Genomic DNA, 26626 nt, shown 5'->3' with positions numbered 1-26626 from the left:
AAAATTATCGTTTAAAGTAGATGTCTCACCCCAATTTATAAACATAAATCGATTTCACACTCCCGCTGAGTATAAATTAATAGACACTTACGATTGCGTTTCGATAGATTTAACGGGATATTCCGACGCGTTCCGTGTACCAGGTGTTAGTCATAGTTTTCTCCTGTCAGGGTGTACCGTGAAAAATCGCTTTATTCATGGATCGTCTAATCCAGAGTTTTTCATGATTGCTCCGAAAGAAGAAAGAGGAAAAGAACAGATGCAAATTTTTAATTGCGATTCTCAAACTTTTCTTATTTTCAAAATTATCTCAGTCAAAGATGATGCCCTCGGTGCTTAAGACGCTTTATCATATTTCTTTATACTACAATCGACGATGGCAAATTTTTTTCGAGGACGAGTAGAGATAATATTTATCCGCTTGTCGATGTGCGAAGCGAGATAGAGCGAATCAGGCACGCCGTCGCCGAAATCGCATTTAAGCGCGTACACGTGGCCATAAGCTTTACCGATTTAAATCCGAGATCCCCTTTAGTTATCTCCCGATCTCGAGGATCAAAAATACTGCGGCACAATGGGTCTATACCGACGCAGTATTTTCATTTCGGATTATATCGAAACAAGCTGTGGCCTGTTGAAAATTCAATTGAAAGATACGTATAAAATAATAAAAAATTGCTTTTTAAAATAAAATAAATCTAAAATAAAATGGAATTTGCTTTTTATTTTATTTATTTGAAAATTAATAAATAATTTGAAAATATCTCGAATTTAGTATCATTGAATTTCTCGCAGATATAGTAAAATTTATGCCAGTTTTATTTTTATCATATTCATTATACATTTGCATATATGTATTTTGATAAAAAAGAATTTTTTTTTAAATAATTCAAATTTAATTCAAATTAATCATTCTTTTAAAAAATCATTAAATTGCCAATATAATTGCAAAATAAATATTTTGATTATTTTAATATATATAAACGTAGTGACACACGCTAACGTTCAGATACAATTTTCGACTGAATGGGAGAGGGGGTTTTAATTACAACCGTGGGAAATAGTAATGCCGTGTTTCTGATTCTTCCCGGAGAAGCATCACAGATGGAACTATAATTCATCCGGAACTGACGGACCCTCGGTTCATAATTTTGGGCCGCTAATTATCGAAACGTAATGGACGGGCTCCGGAAACGAATATTTGTAACTGGGCTTAGTTTATTAGTTTGTCGGCATTATCAAAGAAAGTATCTCCCGTAAATTTATTTAGGTTAAATATTATCACATTATTAATACCAAAAAACTAGAAGGATTTTAAGAGAATGCATATGATTATATTTATAAAACAATGTAATATTATCTTTGTCGTTATTAAAAAAAAAAAATACTTAAACCAATATTTATACGAACATATAAAGTTTATTTTTTCTTTTTTTTTTATTATACATACTATTTGTATCGATTGCCATAAGATGAACTGTAAAAGGAATCAATTCTTTTAGGCGCTCTAGGAAAAGATCTTAGCACAATTGTTGTATTATGAAATCTTGTGCTTCACAAAAATTATAATATTATATTATAATATTAAAATTAAAATTAAAATAGTGAATATTCTTAACCGATAAAGCTTTTCTTCAAAATTAATTTTTTTTTTAAATTTTTACTTATTTCTTATGGCAATAATCGATGCAAATATTACATAAATCGAATATAAAAACAGATGACACTTTCTCTCCATGTATGCGACACGTCGTTTTTTTTATATAGTATTATCCGATTTAAATTCGTGCATTCGGCAAACATATTGCCAGCGTAATTAAATAATATATATAGGGTGTTATTAAATATTATTATCTTGCGTCTAATAATGTGGTAGAGAAATCAGATCGGTACCTGTTACGGCTCGCATAATTACAGGCTTGCCCGAGAGGGCCAAATGTCGCCGAAGCGGTTAACCCCAGAATGCAACCCTATTGCACGATGTTACGGCCGCACGTGCGAGTCACGTGCGACCAATTTCTTTTTTATTACGACTTACCTGTGATTCCGGCGATGTGCTCTTCGCTGTTTGTAACAATTCGAGAGAGACAAGAATTAAAGTAAGAAGATGAAGCATCGATTAAGCGCTCTACGAGCGATATATTTTACATATTATATATAATTGCAATATATATACATATAATTGTATGTATAATTAAGTATATATAATACACATATTTCTATATATATGCATATATTATTTTATATATATTGCATTTTTCAGTACATTGAAATTCATATATTAAGAAAAGACAAAAATGTGAAAAAGTAGATAGGAGTAAAAAAAATAATATTAATGTAGTTTGTTACTTTAATTATAAATTCTCTTTTTTTTCCCTCTCTCCGGTTATAACCGGTTTTCTCTACTGCAATGGACTTTCGCTCATGTCCATCAGACAATTACGAATTCATGAAGCAGCTATAGACTGTACTTGAAAATTCTGTAGGTTCGGCGAGAGCGTGCAAAACCTATGATTTGCCAAGTTCGCAAATAACGAACAACATTCAACGGCGATGAGAACTTTCTGCGAAAATGTCAAATTATATAAGGATACTGCGTTATTAATTTAATCTAGTTTCGATATATAGAAAATGACTCTAAAATACCATTAGAGAATACTCTTATATTTATATAAAAAATTATTATTGTTATAGATCTTTTTTATAATTTTTACAAAAGTTTAAAAGAAATGTTTAAATGATGCAAGAAAACACTCAGGAATTCACTTAGTAAATTTGTTTTCGAAATATTTATATTTACTTAACTCGCGATTAACTTACTGCCTGAGAAGTTGTCGCGAAAGAACGTAAAGTTTTTTCTCAAGGTTTTTTATACGCTATATTTATAATCGATTTTAGCGGCTCTCTAAATAGGTACATGAATATACATACACACATAGAAAAATTAAACTCGTCATAAATTCCAGAGATTTATTTATATTTTTAAAAATTTCATTTCTTTACACATATATATCTTTTAATTTTTAGATATAAATACTTTCCAATAAGATAAATATACTTTTTCCATAATCCCGCGACTTTATTTAGTATTCAATTTTGCACGATATTTTAGATCTTGGACACACACTATCCACATATTTATTTCGATATAGTACTATTTTTATTTAAATAAAAATATATGTAATTTTCTTTCGGAGCTGGATATGCTTTGCGATAACTTTGTAACACACTGTAGTTCCTTAAGTTTCGTGCATCTCTTTATTTTGGAAAAAACATGCGCTTTTACTGTCCGCGAGCCGCGATTTCTCGTTCCGATGACGGTATCTAGGAACGAGAACGACAAGCGGTTCCTTATCAGATCGATGAAGAGGCGGCGCCGCTACCCCAGCAACCAAGGGATAGGCAGGCTCTGCCAGCCAAGCGTTCAACGAATGGGGTTGTAGCTGGGCTTTCAACCCCCGGCATGGCTTCCGCTTTGCCGCTTTTCGATTTTAGTGCAACGAGAAACCACCTGAGCGACCGGAACACGATAGGTGGTCTATCGACAAGAGGTTGCGAGAGGTCTTGACTTCGTCGCTGAAATCCCGAAATAATCTGAAGATTAATTAAAGGACTGTCCAAAGTTGCAAAATAGTGTTCTTCGGAAAAATTGTAGACGACAATTTGCGACCCTTGACTTAATTCATACAACGAATGGAGAAATATTTAAGTTATCAGTGCAAATGCAATTAAAAGGATTCTCGAGAAGATAATCTATGGAATTTTTTAGAGGATTTTTTAAATTTTAAATTCTTACACGCAGTGATCTTTTGTAGGAGATTTATTAGACAATCATTGTGACAGTAAAAAAATTGCAAATCTACAAATATTTAAAACATCGAGTGAAATTAAAGTAAAATCGAACAATGTGAGACACTAAAGTATATTTAAAATCTAATACAAATTTCTCCGTAATATCTTTTTGAAGAATTGCAAACAATGTATAATTATAATAATTTGAACAATCTTCGTAATAAATAAATCTGATCTGAATGACAATCGGTGCAATTGTAAAGTGCAATCTGAGAACTAAGGAATAGCATTCTGAATAATATTCGAAGATTAAACAAACTCTAATATAATGAAAAGACTGACCAAACACGCAAGAATAATATTTAGTTTGAAATTTTAGTTGAAAAATATTTAAAAAGATCGTGAAAAACAGCATATTATATATAATTAAAAAATCATTTTTATTTAATAAATGAAAAAATTCGTTTTTATCAAAATATGTCATGATAAAAATTTCTGGAAATTATCGTGTAAAAATTTCTCCCCGCAGTCTCGCGTAACGCAATATGTCAATCAAAAAAATAGATAAAGCAATCTGTTTGCGGTAAATCTAATAGAATAATTAATAAAATGACATAAGAGGAATCCTCAACTCTCTAAAAGAATATAATTGATGCGTTCAATAACTGCCAATATGCGAATAAGCGAATGAAATAAGGATCTGTGAAATATGAAAAAGATTTTATAGAAATATAAAAATATAAAAAAGTGCGATAAAAGAAATTATTCTTAAAGATACATTATCTCTCGAGTGTAGCTGTGCGAAGAAATGTCTGCGATCTGTAACTGACAAAGTAATGCAAGTCCGAATTTGTTTATCTCGACGTCGTAAGTGGCGTCGCACTGGATGGGAGCGAAGGCATTCCGGAACAACCGATTAACAAGTGTTGCGCTAAATCTCGACACGTGCCGTTCAGTTCGGTTCGCCAAGACACGTGCCGTTGTATTTAGAAATATTATCCTGCACGCGCCTAGAACTCTGACACGTGTCGATTCTATCTCTCGATCCTCGAGACGTGATCGAGTGCTCGATTCAAAATTCCGGCGATACGGCCAATATGTAATTATCACAAGGGGATTTAGAATTCAGTTAGCACACAATCGTTCGGTAATCAAATCCAAAATGTCTAACGCGAACAATTAAATGACGTGAGACACATCACTTTCATTTACGTCTAGTCAAACGATCTAGTCATATCATTTATGTTAATTAATAACCAGAGTTCATTCTCTGGACTCCACGAGTACGCTAAATTAAATCGCATTGTAATTAATATAAGTGAAAGATTCGCGATAACGAGCGCATAAAATAAGCGTTACATTTGAGTGATTATCGGCGAACACAATCATCATTATCATCATGTATTCGATGGACCATCTTGAGAGAGACATGATGAATCGGCAATACATATACGAGGCGCACAACTTCCTGGGGAATCCGGCGATCCCGGCGTTGCCGCCTCATTGCGGCGTGCCAACAACGGCGACGCTTCCTACTGTCATCCCGTCGCAGCTGCCGTCATCTCATCATCCCTCCGGTAGCACCGGTAGCACTAGCGGCAGTGAGCATTACCTGTACGATGAAAACAGCAGCGACAACGAGAGTGCCTATAGCAGCGATCAAGAGAATCACACGAGGGAGTGAGTACATCCCGGAAGTGACTGGCGGAAGATGCTTCCTCTGAGATAGCCTCTTGAATTTTTCGACAATTTTGGGGATTCGATTTTTTCCCCAATATTTCTGAATTTTAAATTTTAAATCAATTCAATGAAATTCGAGATTGATCTTGCTTAAGCTTAATGAGAGATTTCTCTTTGATCGTATCGAAAAATATTTAAAACATCATCTTTATTTTTTAACAGAGGAGATATTAGATACAACTATTAATTGTAGGATTAGAAATAGAACATATGTACCATTTTTCGTAGACGAAGTCGAGGCAATCGACGCAGCGGAGCATCGGGAAAATGCCCGAGACAGGTACAGGTACAGCAGCGGCAGGCGGCGAATATGAGGGAGCGAAGACGTATGCAAAATATAAACGATGCTTTCGAGGGTCTGAGGGCCCATATACCGACTTTGCCGTATGAGAAGAGGCTATCGAAGGTTGACACGCTGAAGCTCGCGATCGGTTACATAAACTTCCTCAACGAGCTCGTCCGGATGGACAAGAGTAACGATCCGTTGACGGGCAGTAGCGGTCTCTCGAGATGTTCCAAGGACGATAAGAAGATCATAGTCCGTGGTGAGGCCAATTTCAATTATATCTATAGTGATCTTCTGATTAAAGTCCGTGTCACTGATCGCTTTTTTTATCACTTCATTCGTAAAAATGTTAAATAAAATCTTCACATTTACAGATTTTTAATAATGAAAATAATAATACATAAAAATATTAATAAATAATATTTAATCTTAATATTTGTCTATATTGAAAAAAGTTTTGTCTACGGAATTTTTGATAAAATTGATATCGAGATTTCAAAAAGTCATGGACATTCTGACAATTTGAAAAATTAAATCGTAAATAATCAAAATGTTTCAATATCGAGAATTTCCATGTATTATATATACTATATTCATTTTTTAAAGTCTACAATATCGCATGCCATGTAGTTTACAATTTAGATTTTAACGTGACGTGCAATTCGACCTTGCTGACATTTCGTCCATGATTCGATTTTGATTGCATTTCGGCGTATGATTTAGTTTAATGCACGATGTGTCGCACTTCACGCTATTTCGATATTATATGTGCACAACATATTAATACCGGGCCGACTATACTTCCGCTTCGGAATCACATAGGTCGATTTATCATAATTACCCATCTACCCTTTATTCTAAGACAGGTGTCCTCGATAGATACGGGGTTTGCGATAAATTATTGTTCAGGGAAATTGAGAGATTATCAAAAATTTTGGAACTGTCCATTATTTATGTATCCTACTTTTTCATCAATTACAGTGATAGTCTCTTGATATATTTTTAAAATTTTATAATACAATTTTCTATTCTGAAACTTTAAATTCTGAAAATTACATAAAATAAAAATTTCTCGGTTTTGATCTTTTTTATTTGACAATTTTAATAAAATTAAATTTTTTTTTGTTGCCAACTGTTACTTATTTGCAGGATGCGGTGGAAATCCGTTTATCTCGCATTCGCTCTCGTGGTCGAGAAAATCGGATATCTCGCCGAATGGTACGATGTACGCGAAAGTTTGGACGCCGGAGGATCCGCGAGCGTCCAAAAGCGGGACGCCTTTCGAGTAGACAGGAGCGTTGACAATAGAAAAATGTACGACTTTCGTAAGACTCCACTTATACAAGGGAAGGAAGGATGCGTCACTTGTGATGAACGAGGGCGTTCCTCATCTCGCGTGTTATTTAGTGTCTAAGCAGAAGTGTTTCTAGTCACTGATCCTTGTCATGCGATTTCTATCTTTTCGAATCTTGTCTCCGTTTCTTTAAAATTCTTTAGGCATAAATATAATTGCGATTAATTATAATAATATTTATTTATTTCTCGCGAATTTATTTATTTCATCGAAAAGGCAATTGCGTTATAATAAATCGAACAGCTGTTGCAAAATACACACGTCAAAAGAGAAAAAAATGTTTTACTTGAAAATAAAAACAACATCCTATTGCATTTTTATAGATAGATGCAATCCAAATATATTTTTAACTCCGAAGCGAATTTCAAAGTTCAATAATGTTTTTTTTTTTTTAATTAATAGTATAATTGATCTTCTCGATTTAGATTTTATTTCTAAAAAGAGAGTAAATCGCATTTATTTTGCAATAGCCATATTAGTTTCCATACTTTTTATCTTTTGTACTATCAAATCTTTATAATATTTATGAGATATTTTTACGAATGTTCAAAGAGCAGAACGTGGTTTGTAAATAGAAATTATCAAATAGACGAATTAATGGATATGTACATCGTTTATACATCATTATCGCGACTTAACAGAGGTGAGCATCATCTCATTGTGAATAACAATGCCAAATAAAGGTAGTTCTGAAAATTTGTCTTATGTATCATCTATTTTGCAAATCCTTGAGATTGAAAATTGATGCATAGATAAACCTTCAGGTAGAATTTTACGACAGTAAAACCATTGGAAAATGTAAAAATCTTTTCACTTATTAAATTACCACAAAATTATATTATTATAGTTAAAAATCGAGCAATAAATAAATTTGAAAGATCCACCGCCATTTACAATTATCTTTTAAACTCGTCAAATTTTGTATCTCAAAAACATTCTCTCGACAACGATTTCGCGTAAAAAGAGGGCAAGATGGCCGAAACCGCCGAAGGGTTGATAACTGAAACACCCTGAAAGTGTTTCTTGCGTGGGGGTGGATCGGGAGAGAGAAATGGTAAGGAGAGAAAAAGAGCAGGAAACGGAGGGAGAGATATGGTAGGCGGGAACGTCGATATTGCGGCGTCGCGACGCTCTGCAACTCAGCAGGGATAATGGCGTCGACGGCTGCGGCTCTTCTCACGATCCTCCCCGTTTTTCCTCCTTGTCATTGCGACGACGACGACGACCGCGGCCTCGAAACCGTGTCTCGAGACCTCCTTCTCGCTCTCACCGCGCTCCAGTTGCCATCGCGATATACTCAAACGCTTTCATTATCGCACATCATTATCGCACATCATTATCATCATTAACAACGTCAAAGCAACTTTGCAAACGCAGTGCAAAAGATAAGAAACTTCTCTCTCTCTCTCTCTCTCTCTCTCTCTCTCGCATTAGTACGTTATTACGCGCTCGCACGCATCGGGAAATATCGGTTCACCTCGATCTGCGATAATATTGCTCGAAATAAACGTCTATAAAAAGACCGAATCATTATTTTACATTCAATCAAGTATATAAATAATTATGTATGTCAGATTCTTTGACAGTTTAAAAATTTTATAAAGTCTCTTTTATAAAACGCCGAATCTTTATAAAGTCTAAATTCTAAACTCTTTTTAAAAAGATTAAATTTACAAAGAAAACATATATATAAAATACATCATATATCGTTAAATAAATCTTTAAATAATGTATATCAATTTAAGTAATATATACATTTAAATAATATATACATTATATGGATAAATAAATATTTAAATAAAATGTGTAATTTCTACACAAATAAGAATTAAAAATGAAGATACGTAGCCGAGAGTCTTAACTCGAAATTCAGAGTTATCAATCGATTAGATTCAGATAAAATATAGTGAATTGTATTCACTTGGAGTGCACGACCCGCAGCACGGTGGGCCACTATCAGCTGTGAAAACAGCGTTGTTTATAGACACCGCAGCACAATGAGGTGTAATTGAATCCATATTCTACGGGGTGTGCCCGGTGAGCCCGAACCCTCCCCATGATGTCCACCAAGGGGACTAGCGGAATCACTCTTCCCCCCTCTTTCCCGTTCAATTGCTGCTTCCGGGGTGGCTGTATTTAACGGTTCGGGAAATCGAGGGTGGCTGTCGATTTGTGGACAATTAGGGACGATTTCGTGGCACCGAGGGGCCCGAAGGGGGGGCGAAGGGAAGAGGGAGCGCGAGTCGCGTATCCCCGATCGATTCGCAATCTCCCTCGCGTTTGATAAGACGCGTCTTCTGCTTGATAAAATGTCCCGATAAGTGCATGGTCTCCGATTCAATTTGTTGATTTTAAAAGAAAAATCTGAAATATTCATAAATAATCTTTAATTGTTTCTAAAAATTCGATCAAACTTGAATAATTTTTTGACAAATTTATTTGCTCGATTTAATATCTCATTTGTAGATCACAAAACTATAATATTTAATTGATTTTATATTAGCCAAATTTTTAAACTTCTTTGAAAAAAGCTTATACTCAAAGACAGATGTGATCTAAAAATGGAATATTCATAATTTTTTTTACAAAGACAGAAAATTCAACGCAACTTTTTTTTACAAAATCTGAATTAAAAAAAAGAACCTGCAATGATTTTGAGATATCCTGTTTATTGGGCAGATTTAATTGATTATAATAATCGTAGGTAAGAAATTAATAATAATGGTAATAAATAATAATGCTAGAAAGATAATGATATCAATTCTTATCAGACCTGTACTCGAAAGAAAATATGAGTCGATTTATGCAGTTCGAATGACCGAGAGTTTATCCGAGTTGACGCAGGTGTGTGATACACACCTGCCCTTATCGTTTGCATGCTCGATCGAAGGCGTACAATTTTTCTAACGATTTATCCCGAACACGAACCGAGTAAACAAGAAATATATCTAGCTCTGATAAATATATAACATATTAATCCGAGCGACACAATTTAAAATTGCGTATAACGCAATACATAAAAGAGATCGTGATAATACTCCTCAGCAAAAATAATGTTTTCTGCAATAATTTTTTCATTGTATTCTTTATTTGTTAAAATATAAAAAAAATCTATAAAAGATAAATTTCTAATTTATTCGTGACTGTCGAAACATCGGTAATTTAACCGTCCGGAAAGAAGCGGTTATCGGGAGGCGCGAAAGTTCGGTTCTCCGCATTGAACCTAATCTGCTTTAACGTCACGGTACGATGATCCCGTGAAAATTAGCAAACCATAGAATCCGGCCCCCGTTCATAGAGAGGCTACGCATTAGGAGTACCCTCTTGTCGCAAGGGGGACACTTGTGTTGATCCTCGCAGCTGGAGTGACACACAAATAAAGTATTAATTCTCGATTCTCGTGTCGCAATAATGGTACCCGACATCCATGCGTTACAACGTAACACGGAGATGTAATAGCGCCCGAATGAAGATATAATACTCAACTCCCCTCTACCCACGACGTTTCATTTACATTATACGTGTTCTTTTTATAAGAAATTTTTTGACTAAATAATTTAAATAATTCTGTGTTTAAAGTAATTTTTTTTAGAAATTATTATATGAAAAATTCATATTTATATCCAACTTAGATTTTATAAAAAAAATTAGCTGTGTGCTGTTAGAATATATCAGTCGCGATATCGCGATATTAATGAAAAAATTTCTGCGCAAATAATGGACGACGTTTACAATAAATAATAATCCGATATCAAATTATTGTAGATTAATTCATTATTAAAAATATAAAATTGTTTTCGGCAATTCTTTCAAGTTTATTTCAATAAAACGCATTTTTTATTTGCGTGCAAAATTTACGCGATGTCGGATGCAAGCGAGAAGTGCTAAACTTGTTAAATACACCCCTTCCCGCGAACAGTATCGGGAGACTCGAGTGATGCAGAGCTAAGTTAAAGAGAGCATTCATCCACCCTGCGGCTCGTCCCACCCTATAAGGGAGGAAGAGGGGGGAGGGGAAGGGGAGGGTTAAAATTGGGGCACGCAAATACCTAGGCAGCTGCACCCTTCGAGTGATCGCTAGATGTCCATCCCAAAATATATCTGCCCCTCGTCTCTCGAGTTCGCTTTCGCGCTTGCATCGGTTTCAATGTGCCCCCTTCTCTGCGAGCTTTATTATATTCCAATTATTTCCTCGCGCCTTCGATTTAAGCCCGATCATAAATACATCCCCGTGCGGTGTTACAATAATGACGAGTGACGTGCTTTTGAAGGAAAAAAAAGTATGATCACGAGATACACATATTAAAAGCGAAGAGAGAATATAAAGTGAATACTTTTCAAATAATCGAAATTTTAACATATTTATATATAAAATATACAAATATTTAACGCTTTGAAAATAATAAATAATTGCGTAGAAATTGCGTTAATAATAAAATTTTATATGTAGTTTGCAATATGTTAATTATTCCTATTATAATTTATCAATTAATATCTCCGATAATATTTCTTGCGATTCTTAGCATTCGTAATTAGAAAAGAAATCGACTTAACATCCGATTTTCGATATCCTGAGGGGTCGAAAACCTCTCTGTTCTCGTAACTGATAAAATCGCGCGCGCCGGGTGCAAATCCTGCTTCATCTCGATAAGAATCTAAAATCTACCGTTAAATCCGGCGTGAAAACTCGTAGTTTGTGTGACCTTCTCAAAGAAATCCTATTAGTTCATATTTTACACAGGACGGAGCTTTGCGGATGCGTCTAATGCTGTAACAATGGATACTCTATATCGATTTGCTACGAGGGAGACTATGTGCGCAAATATATGTATCAAATCATTAATAAAATTGGTCATCGTGGAAATGTTATAAATGCAAAAATATCTAAAAGTAAATTAAAATTATTTTTTATGTAAAAAAGTTTAGATTTGAATAAGAGGAGAAAAAAGAAATTCTGATTAATTAACTATATTAGATATAAAAAATTTCATGTGTGTTTTAATATTATTTTTTCTCTCTGTCCATATATTTTTATCTTTTATCCAATATTTTTTATTAATATATTTTTATCTTTTATCCAATATATTTGTATATTTATATCCTTCTAATATTTTCAATTAAATTAAAAATTATTTTTCAACTTAGAATGGTCAGTCTGGTTTGACTCTTTATGAATGAATGCTAAGCTGAATCTGCGACATATAGATTAAGCTTAGCATCCATTCCCGATAATATAATTTCCGATTACAATTGATGTATAATTTTGCTCGCGATTCGATCGGACATTAAGAACAATTTCGATTCTAATTTTCTCTATTCTCTCTATTTTCTCTATTTTCGCTCTTCGACAAGAAAGCCGGCATTATCCGCGGTACATAGACTGCTCACATGCTTTCGTATAATATTGATTCGCCGGAGACGAGGTCGCAGGTGAGACTTCCCACGATCGTTGGCCGCACAGAGAGCTAGCAAGCAAGATAGAGAGAAAGAGAAAGAGAAACGCTACCACGGAATTGTCCGCGTGGTCTTCGGATTGTCGTGCTCGTGTGCACGAGGAAGTCGTCAAAGTCTCATGTTTTCCTCGACGGAAGAATAATAACTCTGTGAACCGAGGTCATTCTAAAATGAGTCATTTTCTGATACGATATATCTTTTTCCCTTTCAATCGACAATATATCATTGAGATTCTAGCTTGATATTTCACAAGATGCTGCCGTAAAATACCGCAATATACACATATACATTTAAAATAACATTCATATAATACAAATTTCAATATCACGCAATTTTTATCTCTCTATAAACTCTAAACAATTTGAGGTAAAAAAATCGCAATGTATACTTATTAGATAATTATTAATTATTAATAATGTATGAAACATATATTGGGTTTATGTGACAGAGAAAAATATATAAAAAAGAATATTATATAATTTTTTTTTATTTATATTTATATTTATTATTATATATATAAATTATATATAATATATATAAATTATATATAATAATTAATATCAATAATTCAATAAACTAGATATTTATTTTACATTAACTGTATACTGTTAAATTGTGTTGGGAAAAAAGATTAGATCGCGCAGAAGGCAAAGAAACTTGCAGGAAGATTGCCGAAGCGAAACGGGATTGTGTCGGGCAACTTGTATCACGTGATCATCATTTAGTCTTTTTTATTATGTACGTAATTACATTATAAAATCGTATCGCTTAGTATATTCGTCGCTCCAATTATCTATACAGGAGGAACAAGATTTCTGGGACGAGTTAAAACCGCGTGTTCATTATATATAAAAAAATCTATAATTCATAAATTCATTTCATATATAGATATTTTACAAATTATAAATTTATCTGTTCGATTCGTCATATCGTTCGTCTATCAGAAAAGTGGTCCTCATTATTGACGATTATTTACATGATCTTTCGCGTCACGAACGCAATAAAAAAGAATGATCAGCCTTTTCTTGTTAGAATTCTGTTTCTCTTTCTATCTCTCGTTTGGAAATACTAATAAAACTTCACTAAATACTTTGTCTCGGAATATAAATTACGATTCGTATGATTCGCACACGCACATAAGAATGAAAAGTTATCTTTCTATTCCTGCACACAGCGAATCTATATTTGCTCACATGCAAGAAAAAAAAAGATTCACGTTCTTTGAAGAGTGCGACATTCTTTTTTGTTCTTTCTTTTCACAGTAAAATAACAGCTAACGATTAAAAGTATGACATATGATCGCGATGCTAGAATATCATTCGAAATCACGTCCTTCACATATGTAATTATGAAAAACACAAATATATATTTTTGCATAACAAAAAGTGCGGTAAAAAAATCAAATGTAAACTTGACATAGATATTTACGAGAGCCAGACTTTTATAATATTATAATATAATTATATATCAATTAATTTATGTACCTTGTCGATAGAACGATAGCATTAAAAAATCTAAAATGTCTCTTTTATTTTTTTCTTTTTCTAATTAGAAATTACTAATCAAGTTCACGATAAACATCGATATTTGACGTTCTTAAATGCAAAAGATACAATAAAGCTACTCTAAACTCATAATCATAAATTTGCTATATCGGCGATCCTTGCGAATGTATATATATATATATATATATATATATATATATATATAAAATTATATACGAAATACATAACTTATTTACGAGCAAATGTTTAAAATTAACAAGATAAACAAAATTCTAAAAAATCGTAAGAGGAAATGGAAGAACTTTTCTCTCTCTTTTTTAAGTTTCCCGAGAAAACTCGAGACGGAGAAATTTAGGAAAGTATCGTAGGAAAGTGTGACAATTTATTTGGTAAAAGTGTCCATTATACATGAGATTTAATCGCATCGCTCTTAGAGAGATAAGATCTTATCTACGAAAGTAAAATCTACACGCACGATCGTTAACATCGATGTTGACCCCCAATGATGTGAATTCTGTATACAGAACGCGATCTTCTCCACGTCGTCGGAGAAGGCTTTGGATAGGAAACAAAAATTACTTAATTAATTAACGTTCTCGGTCGCGAGAGCCCGATTCTTGGATGATTAGGAACACAATTGTTTTCTTTGTACCTCTGATACTTGGAGATTGAACACAGAAACGCAGACAATCGAACTTCCTTTTTTTTTTTGCAGAAATGACGCGACATGACGATAAGTAACTCACCGAGAAGTAAATGACGGACAAAGAGGGAAAAAGAAGCTTCACCGACTCTCTCACTCATACACACACACACAAACATACATGACGACGATGACGACGACCATCCGAGTCAATGACTAAATAGATGTGCAAATAGCCTTTTCTTGTGTCGCGATATCGCGCCGAGTTTTTTTTTCTATGTTCTATGTATACGCTTTGACATAAGCCGCCTAAGAAATCGAGAAGTTCAATGATTCGATTGAAAAAATTTGGCACGATTAGCTGTGAAAAAATATCATCATACTGTTTTCTCTGTAACTTCATTTTTTTTTGTTCTTTTTTGTCTCTGCTAGGATATCGTACAATTGTTATTCCACGCTTTATTTCCTGTAATATCGCCTCGCGCGTATCGTATATAATATCCCTTAACAATAAAATCGATATTACTATACTGATAATGCATAAAATACTCTTTAGTACAAACGCCATGTCTCGTGTCTCCACATTACGTTTTTCTTTTTTTCATTTTTCTTTCTTTTTAGAAATCCTAGCGAACTTTCGACAAGGTCGTCAATCATGAAATTCACCAAATCAGTACGAACAATACGCAGTTTGAAACTCGATACTTTTTATCATACATTCTTGAAAAGTTACAAACAGCTTTTTAGGACAGATTGAATTTTCATACAAATTATGAATGACAGAAACTTGTATCCATTAAGTGAAAATTTTAAATGCATGTAATGAAGGAGAAAAGGCGCTTTGTAATCAAATTTAAGAAATAAATTACGTTCCGTTCAACTATTTCATATAGCCAGACTTTGAAATAAATGTATTTAAATAAGGAATAAAAAAAAGGCACAGCATTAATCGTAGCTCCCAAGAATACATGATAATTCGACAACTGTATTATATCATGTCGTACTCCCGCGGCACAATCGACGTCCACAAGGAAAACTCGGCAGAATTTTGCGTAATAAACTGATTCTCCCTGAGTGGTGATAAGCTATTCTGTAGGTTTGGTGTTTTCATGTCTACCTCCCGTATTCCGCCTCTCTTACCGTCTCGAATATTATACAATATTACTTTTTTTTTATCGTACAGTTTAAGCCTAGATTTCTTAATTAGAGTTTTCTCTTTCGCTTAAAAATCCCGCGTTTCTAATCTCTAATCGAACTTACAAATTTAGTCGAGAGTATAATCGATTTCCTTATTTATTTTATTATCCCTTAACCACCCCTTTTTAACGCGTTCGGGCTGATGCGAGCTAATACTTTTACGTAAAATACATTATACTAAACATTTTTTTTTCTCTAAAAGGAAGGAGGAAAAAATGTGATATCTCTCGATTTAGAACACATCGCGTCGTATTACGATAACGATAAAGAACACAATACGGTAAATGTCAGTCGATCCCTAACTCTTCGAAATTTTCTCTTCCGAGCAGTTTCTGGTTAAACCAGCAAATGATACATGATTCGTGATTATTGAAAGGTGGTTTAGGGAAAATTTCAGTTTTGTACGATGAATTTGAATATACGTATGTGTATATCATATTATAATTCGTTCAACTAGTTTCTTTGCGAGGCTGAGAAATCTCGTACTATGCTCGTAACCACGGTGCAAAAATAAAGTGACAGCATAAAACGTATTATCCTGCGAGTGTGTAAACCCCTTTCACTTTTGTTTGACGTCTCCAAATATTATGTTATATTCCGATTTTACAATTTCCATGACACGAGGAGAACTTTCCTATGCGAATGAATTGTCGGGCCAATCGCGTAGCAGACGATTCTTATCAATATCTTTTTTCTTCCTTTTTTTTACAGCCGCGTCGTTTTACGTTGCATGTCATTTTGTGATTTAGCATATGTATCACATGCAAATTTTCTCGTCGATTTATCAAAACGTGCTACTTTATGTTATATACCGTAGCCTTGAGCGAAATACCTTATATATTCTCTTACAAAGTCTTATTTTCTAAAATGTTCTCTACTGTACCATCCAGTACTTTTGATTTTTGCGATTTGCACGCACATGGCATTGCTCGCTCTCAGAAATTATAGACGATGGCGTGAATAGAAAAATTTAACGCTATCTTCACAAAACGAATTAACTTCAAGTCTAATGTACAAGTATATACATTGTTATAAAGAATCATAGTTCCGCTTTTATACGATCATTTGTCTCATAATTTACAGGATTACAGCCGAATGTCCGTATAGCGATGCGCCGTATTAGGATCTTGTCTGTTTTATAAATTAATTATATATTCGTAAAACAATATTCTTCTCCAACTCTTCGCTTTCCCTGATATTTACCGCTATTAGAGCGAAAAAGAGAACGAAGAACAGAACGCGTAATGTTTTTATTCTAATTCTGCACATATGTTGTTACAAGAAAAAATGCAAATCGGGGGAAGACTTCATAATAAAAATAGTGCTTGGTCCCGACGATTTCACAATACAGGCAATCGACTGTACTCGCATATTGCGACCAATACATATACATATACATATACAAAATGTGTATCGCAAATATTCACAAGTTTTTGCGTTAACAAGATTTGTGCCGTGGTTCGATCTTGTTATTCTCATTACATCCTCAAAGAATATTTCAAGCACAATTATTTAGCAAAAATCCGGTTACAAAAAAATAAATAAAAAAAAAAGTTATTTAATTTTTCATCATAAAGTAAACTTCCAAACTGTTGCATGCATATATCTCAGAATATTATAAATACACTACATTTTTATAGACAAATTGACATACAGAATTAATTCAAGCCGTTTAACATTTCACAATAATCAGGCTTTAATATATAAATTTTGCTATGTAAACAACTTATTAAAACTTAAAATGTATTTCATATATGTGTATTTAAAAAAATAGTAATAATACTATTAATTGCAGGGTTATTGCCATTAAAATGCAATCGAATAATTATTATTATATATATTATTATATTTATGTATATATATATATATATATATATATATATATATATATATATATAATATATATAACATAATATATATATAATAATCATTATTGGAATATTGTATTTCTAATCCACAGATCAAACAATGGCACAATACTTCTGTTTGCATTCCTTCAAGAATTACGCAGCAATGCTGATGGGAAATAATGTCAATTAAATCCATCAGATTGTACAGATTTTAATGAAAATAGGATAGGGCAAGGCAAATGAAATGTGTATTAAACAAAACGATCATGCGTTCGCTAGAGAATGTCGAATTGCGATCAACCTACTTCACAGCTCTTGTTGGCGAAAGGCAGTGCTCGTCTTGTACATTTGAATATTCTTCGTTTTTCTTTACGCATAAAATTACAATATACATTAAATATTAGCTTTGAAATAGGTTGCATTCAATATCATCCTTGTCGTATAATACACGCGCTGCGATATATCTCAACGGTGGCACGCTAAAAATAGGGAAGCTGTATTGTAAGTAAAGCACATTAGCTTTAAAGTTATGGAATATAATATCCGAATGTATAATATCCGGCGGGTACAATATCCGAATTATCGGCAAATGCATCGAAATCAATAGTAGTATGATTTGGTTTCTTTCCGTTCTAGACTTACTCGTGTTTTTCATTTAACATTTTTCTCTATTAATTTTTCGAAAAATTTCATGTATATATTCTTTTATCGCACCACCAGAAATAGACGCAGTTTCGTCATTAGAGAATGTACACTTACTGTATTATTGCTATTTAACGCGATAGGTTAACTTACAGTCTAAGATTTGTACATCTGTGGATTTGCCTGTTCACATATGATGATGCCTACAAAGAGAGATAAAGAATATGTCTCAAATGTATGCCTAACCATGATTAAAGAAAAAAAATATAATTAAGAATAAATTCTATTATTAACCAAGTTTCAATAATAATGGATTTTATGGATAAATGTTATGAGGAATTGTCTTTTAATTTCAGAAAAATTTGTGAGACTAATCTTCCTAACTGCTGCTTCGTTTTTAAGTTGCATTATTTTTTTAACACTAATAAATTTTAATTGAGCCTCCAATTTATCGTTACAGTTGCAATGTACATATAAGTCGTATAAAATCGTGCATATAAAAATACAAGTTAAAACAAATCGATTAATAATATTAGATATTTGAATGAATATGTGAACACTTTACTTTTTAATGAGATCCACCATAAAATCTTTATCGAATACATAGAAAGATTGACTTTATACAATGCATGTGTATGATTGGATATAACTTTATCTCGTGGAAAGATATAAAGAGATATAAATCAAGATATATGTCTGTACATTGTAAACTGCAATTGACATTACTAGAATGATGTAAATAAGAAAATGATTACCGATAAACGTGGCATAGAAAATGTATATCAGTCAATATCTCATGAAGAAGCGCAGTTAGGTCTCTCTTGCAATGAGATTGGCTTTCTTCAACAACGACATATCGTTGGCAACGAGAATATCGTTTTAATAATTAAGATATGCGGCTGCCACATTGTGTTTATCTACCTTCAGCTAGGTTTACCCGGTGGCCCATGGCTGGTCGGCGAAGGTCCGTGCGGATGGAGATTGTGAACGCCGCCTACTTGATTGCCAGTGAGACTGGACATGGTAGGCTGATACATCGACGGCATGTAATTGCTCGACGATTGGGAAGCTGATCTAGTGATTAATAATAAACATTATATATAAAAAATATGTCTGGACAATTAAAAATGATCGAAATGAAGTTATTTACCTCGGCACTCCGCGTAGAGGATCCGGTGTAACAGAAGAATTACGCACCACGCCGGAAGTATTCGCCGGCGCCGGCGATACTATGTTGCTCGAACCTTGAAGGTATCCACCTCCGGCTGGACTATGCCTATTTCATTTAGAAATAAACTTAAATCTCAATTATATCAACAAAATCCCGTGAAGAGAACCAACGCGTTACCTGATGGTTGGGCTTGGTTGTGGCGCAACTAATGATCCACGATGCTGATACTGAGAGAGAGAAGCCGCTGCGGGTGGGGAGGGATCCGGCGGCAAACCATTTTCCAATGTCGTTGGATGATTGCTGGAACTAGAGTGAGGCATATATGTGTTGTTCACTCGCGGTTCGCGATTCGATCTAGGTACCGGAGCGCCAGGCGGCACTTCAGAGTGCGAGACATTAGGATGAGATGGATTTACCGTAGGATGTATATTATTCACTGAAAATAATTAAGAAATATGGTGAATGTGCTGCGTTTCATATAAATAAAATATAAAAAATATATAAAATGACTAATCTAACTAACCTGGATGTGAACTAGGCTGAGTTGTCAACGGAATAGCAAGTCTAGCATTCACAGCCAATAAATGGTCTCTCCTCTGCAGGAGATTATTTACATGTTCCTCTAGCCTAAGATTCTCAGCTCTCAATTGATGTAGGCAGGAAAGCAGGGATGCAACTGCAACAGATTTTAATAATGTTGCTGGTTTATGTTCTACTTAAGTGTAGGACGCTTATTTTACGTTAAAAAGACCAAAGCACATGTCAAAAATATCAAATTTAAAAAATAATTATATAGAAAAAAGACGATTTTGTTATAAGACAAAAATACAATAAAAAGCGTATCATGCAGGTTTTTTTGTAGAAAATAATTTTTTATACAATGTAAAAGCGTGAACTCACTAAATCCATGCAATTGTAAACGAATTTTTCCTCGTTATATATATATACTCACTATCAAAATGTTGGGCTTGCTCCATTAAAAATTGACTTCCCTGCTCCCATTGTCTTTCTAGAAGCTGATCCAGTGTCTGTGGAATTGTTCCACCACCCAGAGTTCCGCTAGTACCGGGTATAGGATTCGTACTATTGCTGTTCGTGGAGAAAACCGAGGTGAACGAAGTGGGTGGTCCACCCGGTTGGTTAGATCGTATCTATTCATAAAAAAACATCGAATATAGCATGTAATAAGATTTTTACATTGCTTTGAATTTGATAATTTTTGATAACGTACAGATGCAATTACTCGACTATGTAACTGTGGTCCAACTAAAGTTGTACTGGAATTACTCGCTTCTGTAAAAATAGAATGAGCCTCGAGTTCCTGCGAAAGTGTATCCGACATCTTTTGCGCCATTGTTGAAGTAGGATTCAACTGATTCCCTAGCATATGTGGTGCACTAACCCCATTTTGAAATCTAAAAAAGAAAAAAAAAAAAAAAAAGAAAAAGTTACAATTATATGTTGTATTTGTTCAATTGATAGAGTCTCAGGATCCTGCAAATCTTACAATTTTATATTATTCTCTTCCTTTATTGCGGTAAGAGCGGTCGGTGTAGTCGATGCAGATGGGATAGGTGTGGATGCAGCAGCTTTCCTCTTTCGTTTGCTAGTACTACTACTCATACTCTCTGATCCAGGACTGCTAGGTGGTGACTCCTTGACTGTCGGTCCCATAATGTTTGCAGGGCCTGTGCCACTTACACTGCTAAAGTGTCCAAGAGTGGCTGTGGGACCTTGAATTATTGATGGCACCGAGGTTATCGGAGCCACTGTGACGGCGGGGGGAGGGGTTTGATGATTGTTTCTCGCGCCCCTCTTGGACGTCGCCACAGCTGCAGTGCTGGATACAGAAGTTACGACTGATGAAGTTTGTGATTGCGGCAGTGATCCTTGGCTATTGGACGAACCACGCTTTGGTTTACGAGATTTCTCTTGCTTATCCGATGATTGGGAACTGAAAAGTAATGTGTTTCAAACAATTATTATGATTGCTGTAAAAAGTACACAAGATTGATATAAGTTTTCTATTAAAATAGAAACTATTAATCACTTTATACACACACATGTAATTAAAATTAACAATTAATATTAATAGCGCGCGAATTTTTAACATACGATTAGAAATTATATAATAAAATTCCTAAACAAGTAATCGTCTCCAATGATATAATGTTAAAGAGAGTAAGATCAACGCACATTGAGGTGAAATACCGCGGCGAAGTGTCATTTACAATGTCACGTAACACCTTTTCGTCGTTCGTTGCCTTTGAGGCACCTTGCCGAAGCGAAAACAAACATAACCTTGATATCTCTTATTCGCCACAATTCGAGATTCCACGTTAACAGAGTCACGAGTGCGTTCAACAGAGCCCGCGACGTCTTTCCTGCCCTCCGTCGCGCCAAAATTACGACGCGAGGTGTGATTATTGTAACGCAACTATTCGCGCGATGCAATTATTATGCAGCGCGCGCCGAATGACCTCGAGTGAACTATTGTGCTCAATACATAGGTAGACTACTGTTATAAACACACTCCATCCTCCGTATAGCACTCTCGATCAAACGATCCAACGTTCGCACGTTGCGACACTTGAAGTGCCAACAACGCGTTTTTTACCCAACGCGCGTTTTACACTCGGTCGAACGGAATTTTTGAAAAAATCGAACGCTCGATGTGGAGTATGGGAAGAGGTTAGAACTATCCACCTTGTTTACCAGTCGCACCCGCCATTTTGAAAACGATCCACGATACTTCGACTGAAGTTGCATGCATCTACAACTTCTTTAGGTGCACTTGCACTCGCACTTCGATGCACTTCACGGCACTCTGTGTGCGACATATTTTTGTTAAATTCATCACTATTTTATATAAATTTTATTTTTGAAAACAAATTCAATGTCTCAATGATAGTACAATAATTATGAGTTATAATTATAATTATTATTATAATATAATTAATTATGACATAATTATAAAGCAATAATAAGGCTGTACTTTTTCTATTTTTCTTATTTATATTCTAATTTAATTAAAAGTGAATTAATTATATATAGATATAATCTCTTCCCTGGAAATTTTTCACTTGCTGAATTTCACACAATAAAGCTTCAAAAATACCACGTGTATTTACATTTGTAGTTATGCATATAAAGCACCTGTCATAACATAAAGCCAGTTTTGGCAAAATAATCTTTTTCTTAATTTTTTAAATCATTCTTTGATAGCGAAAACTTACCGAGATCGTTTCGTCGGAGCTTCCTCAGCAGTGAACCTCTCGGTGGTCACCATCGCGCTGGATCGTAGCTCCGCATTGGCGGCTGTAGTGATTATACTCTGCTGTAGCTGTTGATATATCGTCGGCGCGCTCGTCACCACGCTCTGGACCGTGTTAGCGAGCGAGGTGGCAGTCAATGGCACAGAGACGACGATGCTGTTCGACGTAGTCGTTGGCGACTGGGTGACGACCGAAGATGACTGGGACTGCGTCACTGTCATTATCACAGGTGTGGTAGTTGCCTCTGTAGCGACTGGTGTATTTGATGATGATTGAATCGGGCTCTCCACTTTCGTCTGCAATCGAAGATTGCGATAAATAAAATATTATAATCATATTTCATATTTTGATTAGTTTAAGTTTTTTATAGATAACTAAAATTCAAGAGACGATTGGATAGAACTCTCCCATCGACTTAATCGATGATTAATTGAATTGTTTACAGCAAAAAATTTCAAACTCTCATATGATTCACTGTCTCTAATTTAATCTTTCCTTCCCTTCCTCCTTGCCAAATAACAACAAAAATTATTAATTCTTATTATTAAAATATTGCAAGTATTACTGATAAATTTCTCGTCGATCTAATTATTTGAAGTTTGATCTAAATGATTATAAATACACTAAAAATGAATAATGCAATATAATTATATTCATCATTGTTCATCAATATTCATCTTTGTTCTTGCTGGAACAGTTCGATATTCTCATTGGAATAAATCTTTTTCCAAATGTCGCATGCCGAATGTAAAGGAATTTTACGTTCCTAGGTTTGCATTTACATTTTATGCAGAATTTATCAGATTTTCTATCGTTTCAATATTACTTTATACAGATATGACTAACTAAAAATTCGGCAAAACTAACACTTGTAATCAGAACAATATAAAAAAAATTCTATTCTAGAGATATGATATTTCATAGAGATAGTTCAAGAAAATTGAAAAAACTCCATTTTTTTTTATTAGTTAGATTATTTCTTTAAGCTTATGTTGTAAACCTGCGACAATTAACCTACATAATTATCTATAAGTTGGTTAAGAATAGACTTTGATAAGCACAAATTTAATATTGTTGTGAATATTGTGGAACATTAATCAAATTAATATCGGTTATTAATGTTTTTGAGAATCACAATTAACGCGCACGCAGATGATTCTATATAAGACGAATAATAAAAGTAAGATATATAGTAGTGTATTATATTTGATATGTTTTATTTATATTATGTGCTCCCCTTTTTAATTTAACATCAAAACTCTAGCATCGTATAATAGAATTATCGGCAAGTTATAAAATATAATTTATTATTACTCTAGATTCTCTCTCTAATACAATACATTAAAATTAAATAATTCCAATCTTTTTAAATTTAAAGATTTAAGCAATTTAAAATAACGAAAGGTTTTTACCTTCTTCGATTTTTCCGGTTCCGTCGTTGTACTTAAACTCGTGGCTTCGGTGATTGTTGGCTGTACGTTGTTACTCGGGACAGTCTGTTGCACAACAGTGCTAACGGCCACCACGACCGATCCGCTAGTCTCTGAGCTGGCCGATTGATTCGAGTTCTCGTTTCCTATCACAGTCGGCGTACGCGCTCCGGTTTTCCTCTTTTTGCTAGTGTGACTCGATGTCTTATTGGAGGTCGATGAGTTAGACTTTCCTTGACCGCCAATGTTCTTGTGCACCGCATTCGAATTACCACCGCTCGTTTTCATTGCGGAAGTAACAGCCGCCGTGGTAACGGTAGTGACGGTGACGGTGCCGTCGTGTCCAAAGACGCTCTCCGACTGCGTGACAATAGTCTCGACAAAGTTAGATGTCGTAAACTTACTGGAACTCGTGGAATTATCTTTGGGTGTATTACGACCGCTACCACTGCTCTTGTCGTCCGTGACGCCATTTATCTCTAAACTGGGACTAGCATTGGATTTACTTTTAGAATTTGCAGTGGACTTGGAACTCAAGCTCTTCCGCTTGCCACTTGACGATTTTATTGGCGTCTCCGCCTCCTTCTCCGGCGACGAGTCCGACGAACCGTTGTCGGCGGGTATCGGCTTGTATGGCGGTATCGTTTTTACGTTGCCGCCCTTTTTCTGAAAATTTATCATTCTTATTAGCTACTCATACAAGCTTTCAAGAAAAGCTCAATATTCAAGTGTATAAATTACTTACCAATTTTGAATAATGATGCTGGCAATATCCGCAATATTTGACATTATCAAGATAATTGCCAGCTTCCTCGCAAAGTAAGCCCAGAGCCTGTGCGCAGGTGACATGAAATTGCTGCCTGCAGCCTGTTTTGTTACACTGCATGCAAGCTCCCACATTTGCTCTACTACCTCTACCTTGTTCCTCGCAAATATAGCATGTCTGAAATTATTCAATTTATAATGTATATAACGCGATAATAATGGAATACTGATTTCTTTTTCTGCTAAATCTATAATATCAAAATTAAACATTTACCTTGCTAAATCTTTCTGAAGGGATAAGATGCAATATAATTGGTTCCATTGTAGTCACGTTACCGAATCGAACTTCTGGGATATAAAGAGCGCACACAACATGCGCCCATCCAGCCTGATCCGTTCTTTTAAGGGCTCCATCACGACTCGGACACAATTCACAGCGCTATAGAAATCATATCTCAAATAATATAACTCGATAAAAATATTTATATTTTATCACAATAAAAGAAAATTTAATGGTCTGTCATAAAAAAAGTACATACCACCCGAGCACTGCGTTCTTGGGATTCGCATTTCCTGCAATACCAAGGTCCTGTTGGTACAGTGACAATACCATAACACGCTAGAAAACAATAAAGTTTTCATTACAAACAATTGTCAAAGGGAAATACTCCAGCTTCTTCAAAGTACAAATACCTTGATGTACGGCAACGGTGCAACCCTGTCCATCGCAGTACACCAGCGGATTCTCTGTCCAACCCCTCTCGTCAGAACACACGCAGCACCCTCCGAGCATCTCCTTCATGCTGTGCCCCAAGCAATTCGGAAGACGAGACTAGCATGAGGAGCTAGGCATGGGACCGCGAGTGTTGTCTACGTGGAGCGGGCGGGCTCGTCTCGTGCGCGTCGCACGATCGCATCTTGGCGACGAACGCGGCGTCAACCCGGCGACAACACTACTCTCTCTCTCTCTCTCTCTCTCTTTCTCTCCTTCGTCGGCGCTATCTCCTCCCCCCCGAAGGCGATGGACCCGCCGCTAGGACTACGCACGCACCTCCCCGGGTACGACACGGACCACCGCGAGGCGCAATACGCGTTGTTGGGTAATGCAATGAGGAGCAAGAGAAACGTTCTCCCGCGGATCACGCTACCGCGAGGGAACACGCGGGACGTCGTCGCGTCTGGGGGAAAACGCGCGTCTTCCGCGAACGATCGCGAGGGGACCGCCGATGCCGCGGGTACGCACGTTGAATTCGTACAGGGAGCACGCTCGAAACGTGTTCGGACGGTTTATAGTTTGTGTTATTTACGACGGCGCTCTATTTGTTTCGTTGGGCAGCCATCTTATTTTTTGCCTGTCGCGCGCGAGTCGCGCACGCGCAGCGCTGCCGAATGGCGCGTTCGCAATCCCCCAGATTCTGCGAAACGCGATCGGCCGAGCGGTTTCTCGCGGAAGAATTCACTCTGCATCCGATATCCAATGGAAAGATGCGTTTTTCAGGGACATTGGAACTTGCATTTTCTA

The 26626-nt window shown here is 35.2% G+C and overlaps 2 protein-coding genes across 3 annotated transcripts; one reads left to right on the top strand and one right to left on the bottom strand.

Annotated features, from left to right (window-relative positions):
• The first annotated feature begins 3525 nt into the window (after positions 1-3525).
• On the top strand, positions 3526-7814 carry LOC126853123 (pancreas transcription factor 1 subunit alpha). 2 transcript variants are annotated; one of them, XM_050598601.1, is made up of 3 exons: positions 3526-5472; positions 5761-6074; positions 6968-7814. In XM_050598601.1, the coding sequence occupies exons 1-3, from the start codon at positions 5192-5194 to the stop codon at positions 7105-7107; spliced, it is 735 nt and encodes a 244-aa protein (XP_050454558.1). In that variant the 5' UTR covers positions 3526-5191; the 3' UTR covers positions 7108-7814. The 2 variants fall into 2 exon arrangements, with proteins under 2 accessions (XP_050454558.1, XP_050454557.1); XM_050598600.1 differs by having other exon boundaries at positions 5761-6077.
• A 10089-nt stretch (positions 7815-17903) lies between these two features.
• LOC126853091 (protein AF-10) lies at positions 17904-26441 on the bottom strand. Its single transcript, XM_050598524.1, has 14 exons — positions 25798-26441; positions 25644-25723; positions 25379-25543; positions 25085-25282; positions 24322-25005; positions 22871-23205; positions 21142-21588; positions 20866-21049; positions 20587-20785; positions 20158-20310; positions 19812-20070; positions 19614-19739; positions 19385-19537; positions 17904-18666 (listed from the first exon to the last, which is right to left on the bottom strand). Exons 1-13 carry the CDS (start codon positions 25904-25906, stop codon positions 19387-19389), a joined length of 3090 nt encoding a protein of 1029 aa, XP_050454481.1. The 5' UTR covers positions 25907-26441; the 3' UTR covers positions 17904-18666; positions 19385-19386.
• Positions 26442-26626: the final 185 nt, after the last annotated feature.

Source organism: Cataglyphis hispanica, chromosome 11, assembly GCF_021464435.1.
Source record: "Cataglyphis hispanica isolate Lineage 1 chromosome 11, ULB_Chis1_1.0, whole genome shotgun sequence".
Classification (NCBI taxonomy): Eukaryota; Metazoa; Arthropoda; class Insecta; order Hymenoptera; family Formicidae; genus Cataglyphis; species Cataglyphis hispanica.
The sequence above is the reverse complement of the archived record's forward strand: the minus strand, read 5'-3'. Positions and strand labels throughout refer to the sequence as shown.

Bases quoted from the DNA above. Each gene is read 5' to 3' on its own strand.
- LOC126853123 (XM_050598600.1), top strand. From the start codon at position 5,192: ATGTATTCGATGGACCATCTTGAGAGAGACATGATGAATCGGCAATAC. The intron at 5,473-5,760 runs GTGAGTACATCC...CATTTTTCGTAG, and splicing joins CAAGAGAATCACACGAGGGA to ACGAAGTCGAGGCAATCGAC. The intron at 6,078-6,967 runs GTGAGGCCAATT...ACTTATTTGCAG, and splicing joins TAAGAAGATCATAGTCCGTG to GATGCGGTGGAAATCCGTTT.
- LOC126853091 (XM_050598524.1), bottom strand. From the start codon at position 25,906: ATGAAGGAGATGCTCGGAGGGTGCTGCGTGTGTTCTGACGAGAGGGGT. The intron at 20,786-20,865 runs GTACGTTATCAA...TTTTATGAATAG, and splicing joins ATAGTCGAGTAATTGCATCT to ATACGATCTAACCAACCGGG. The intron at 20,311-20,586 runs GTGAGTATATAT...AATCTGTTGCAG, and splicing joins GCAAGCCCAACATTTTGATA to TTGCATCCCTGCTTTCCTGC.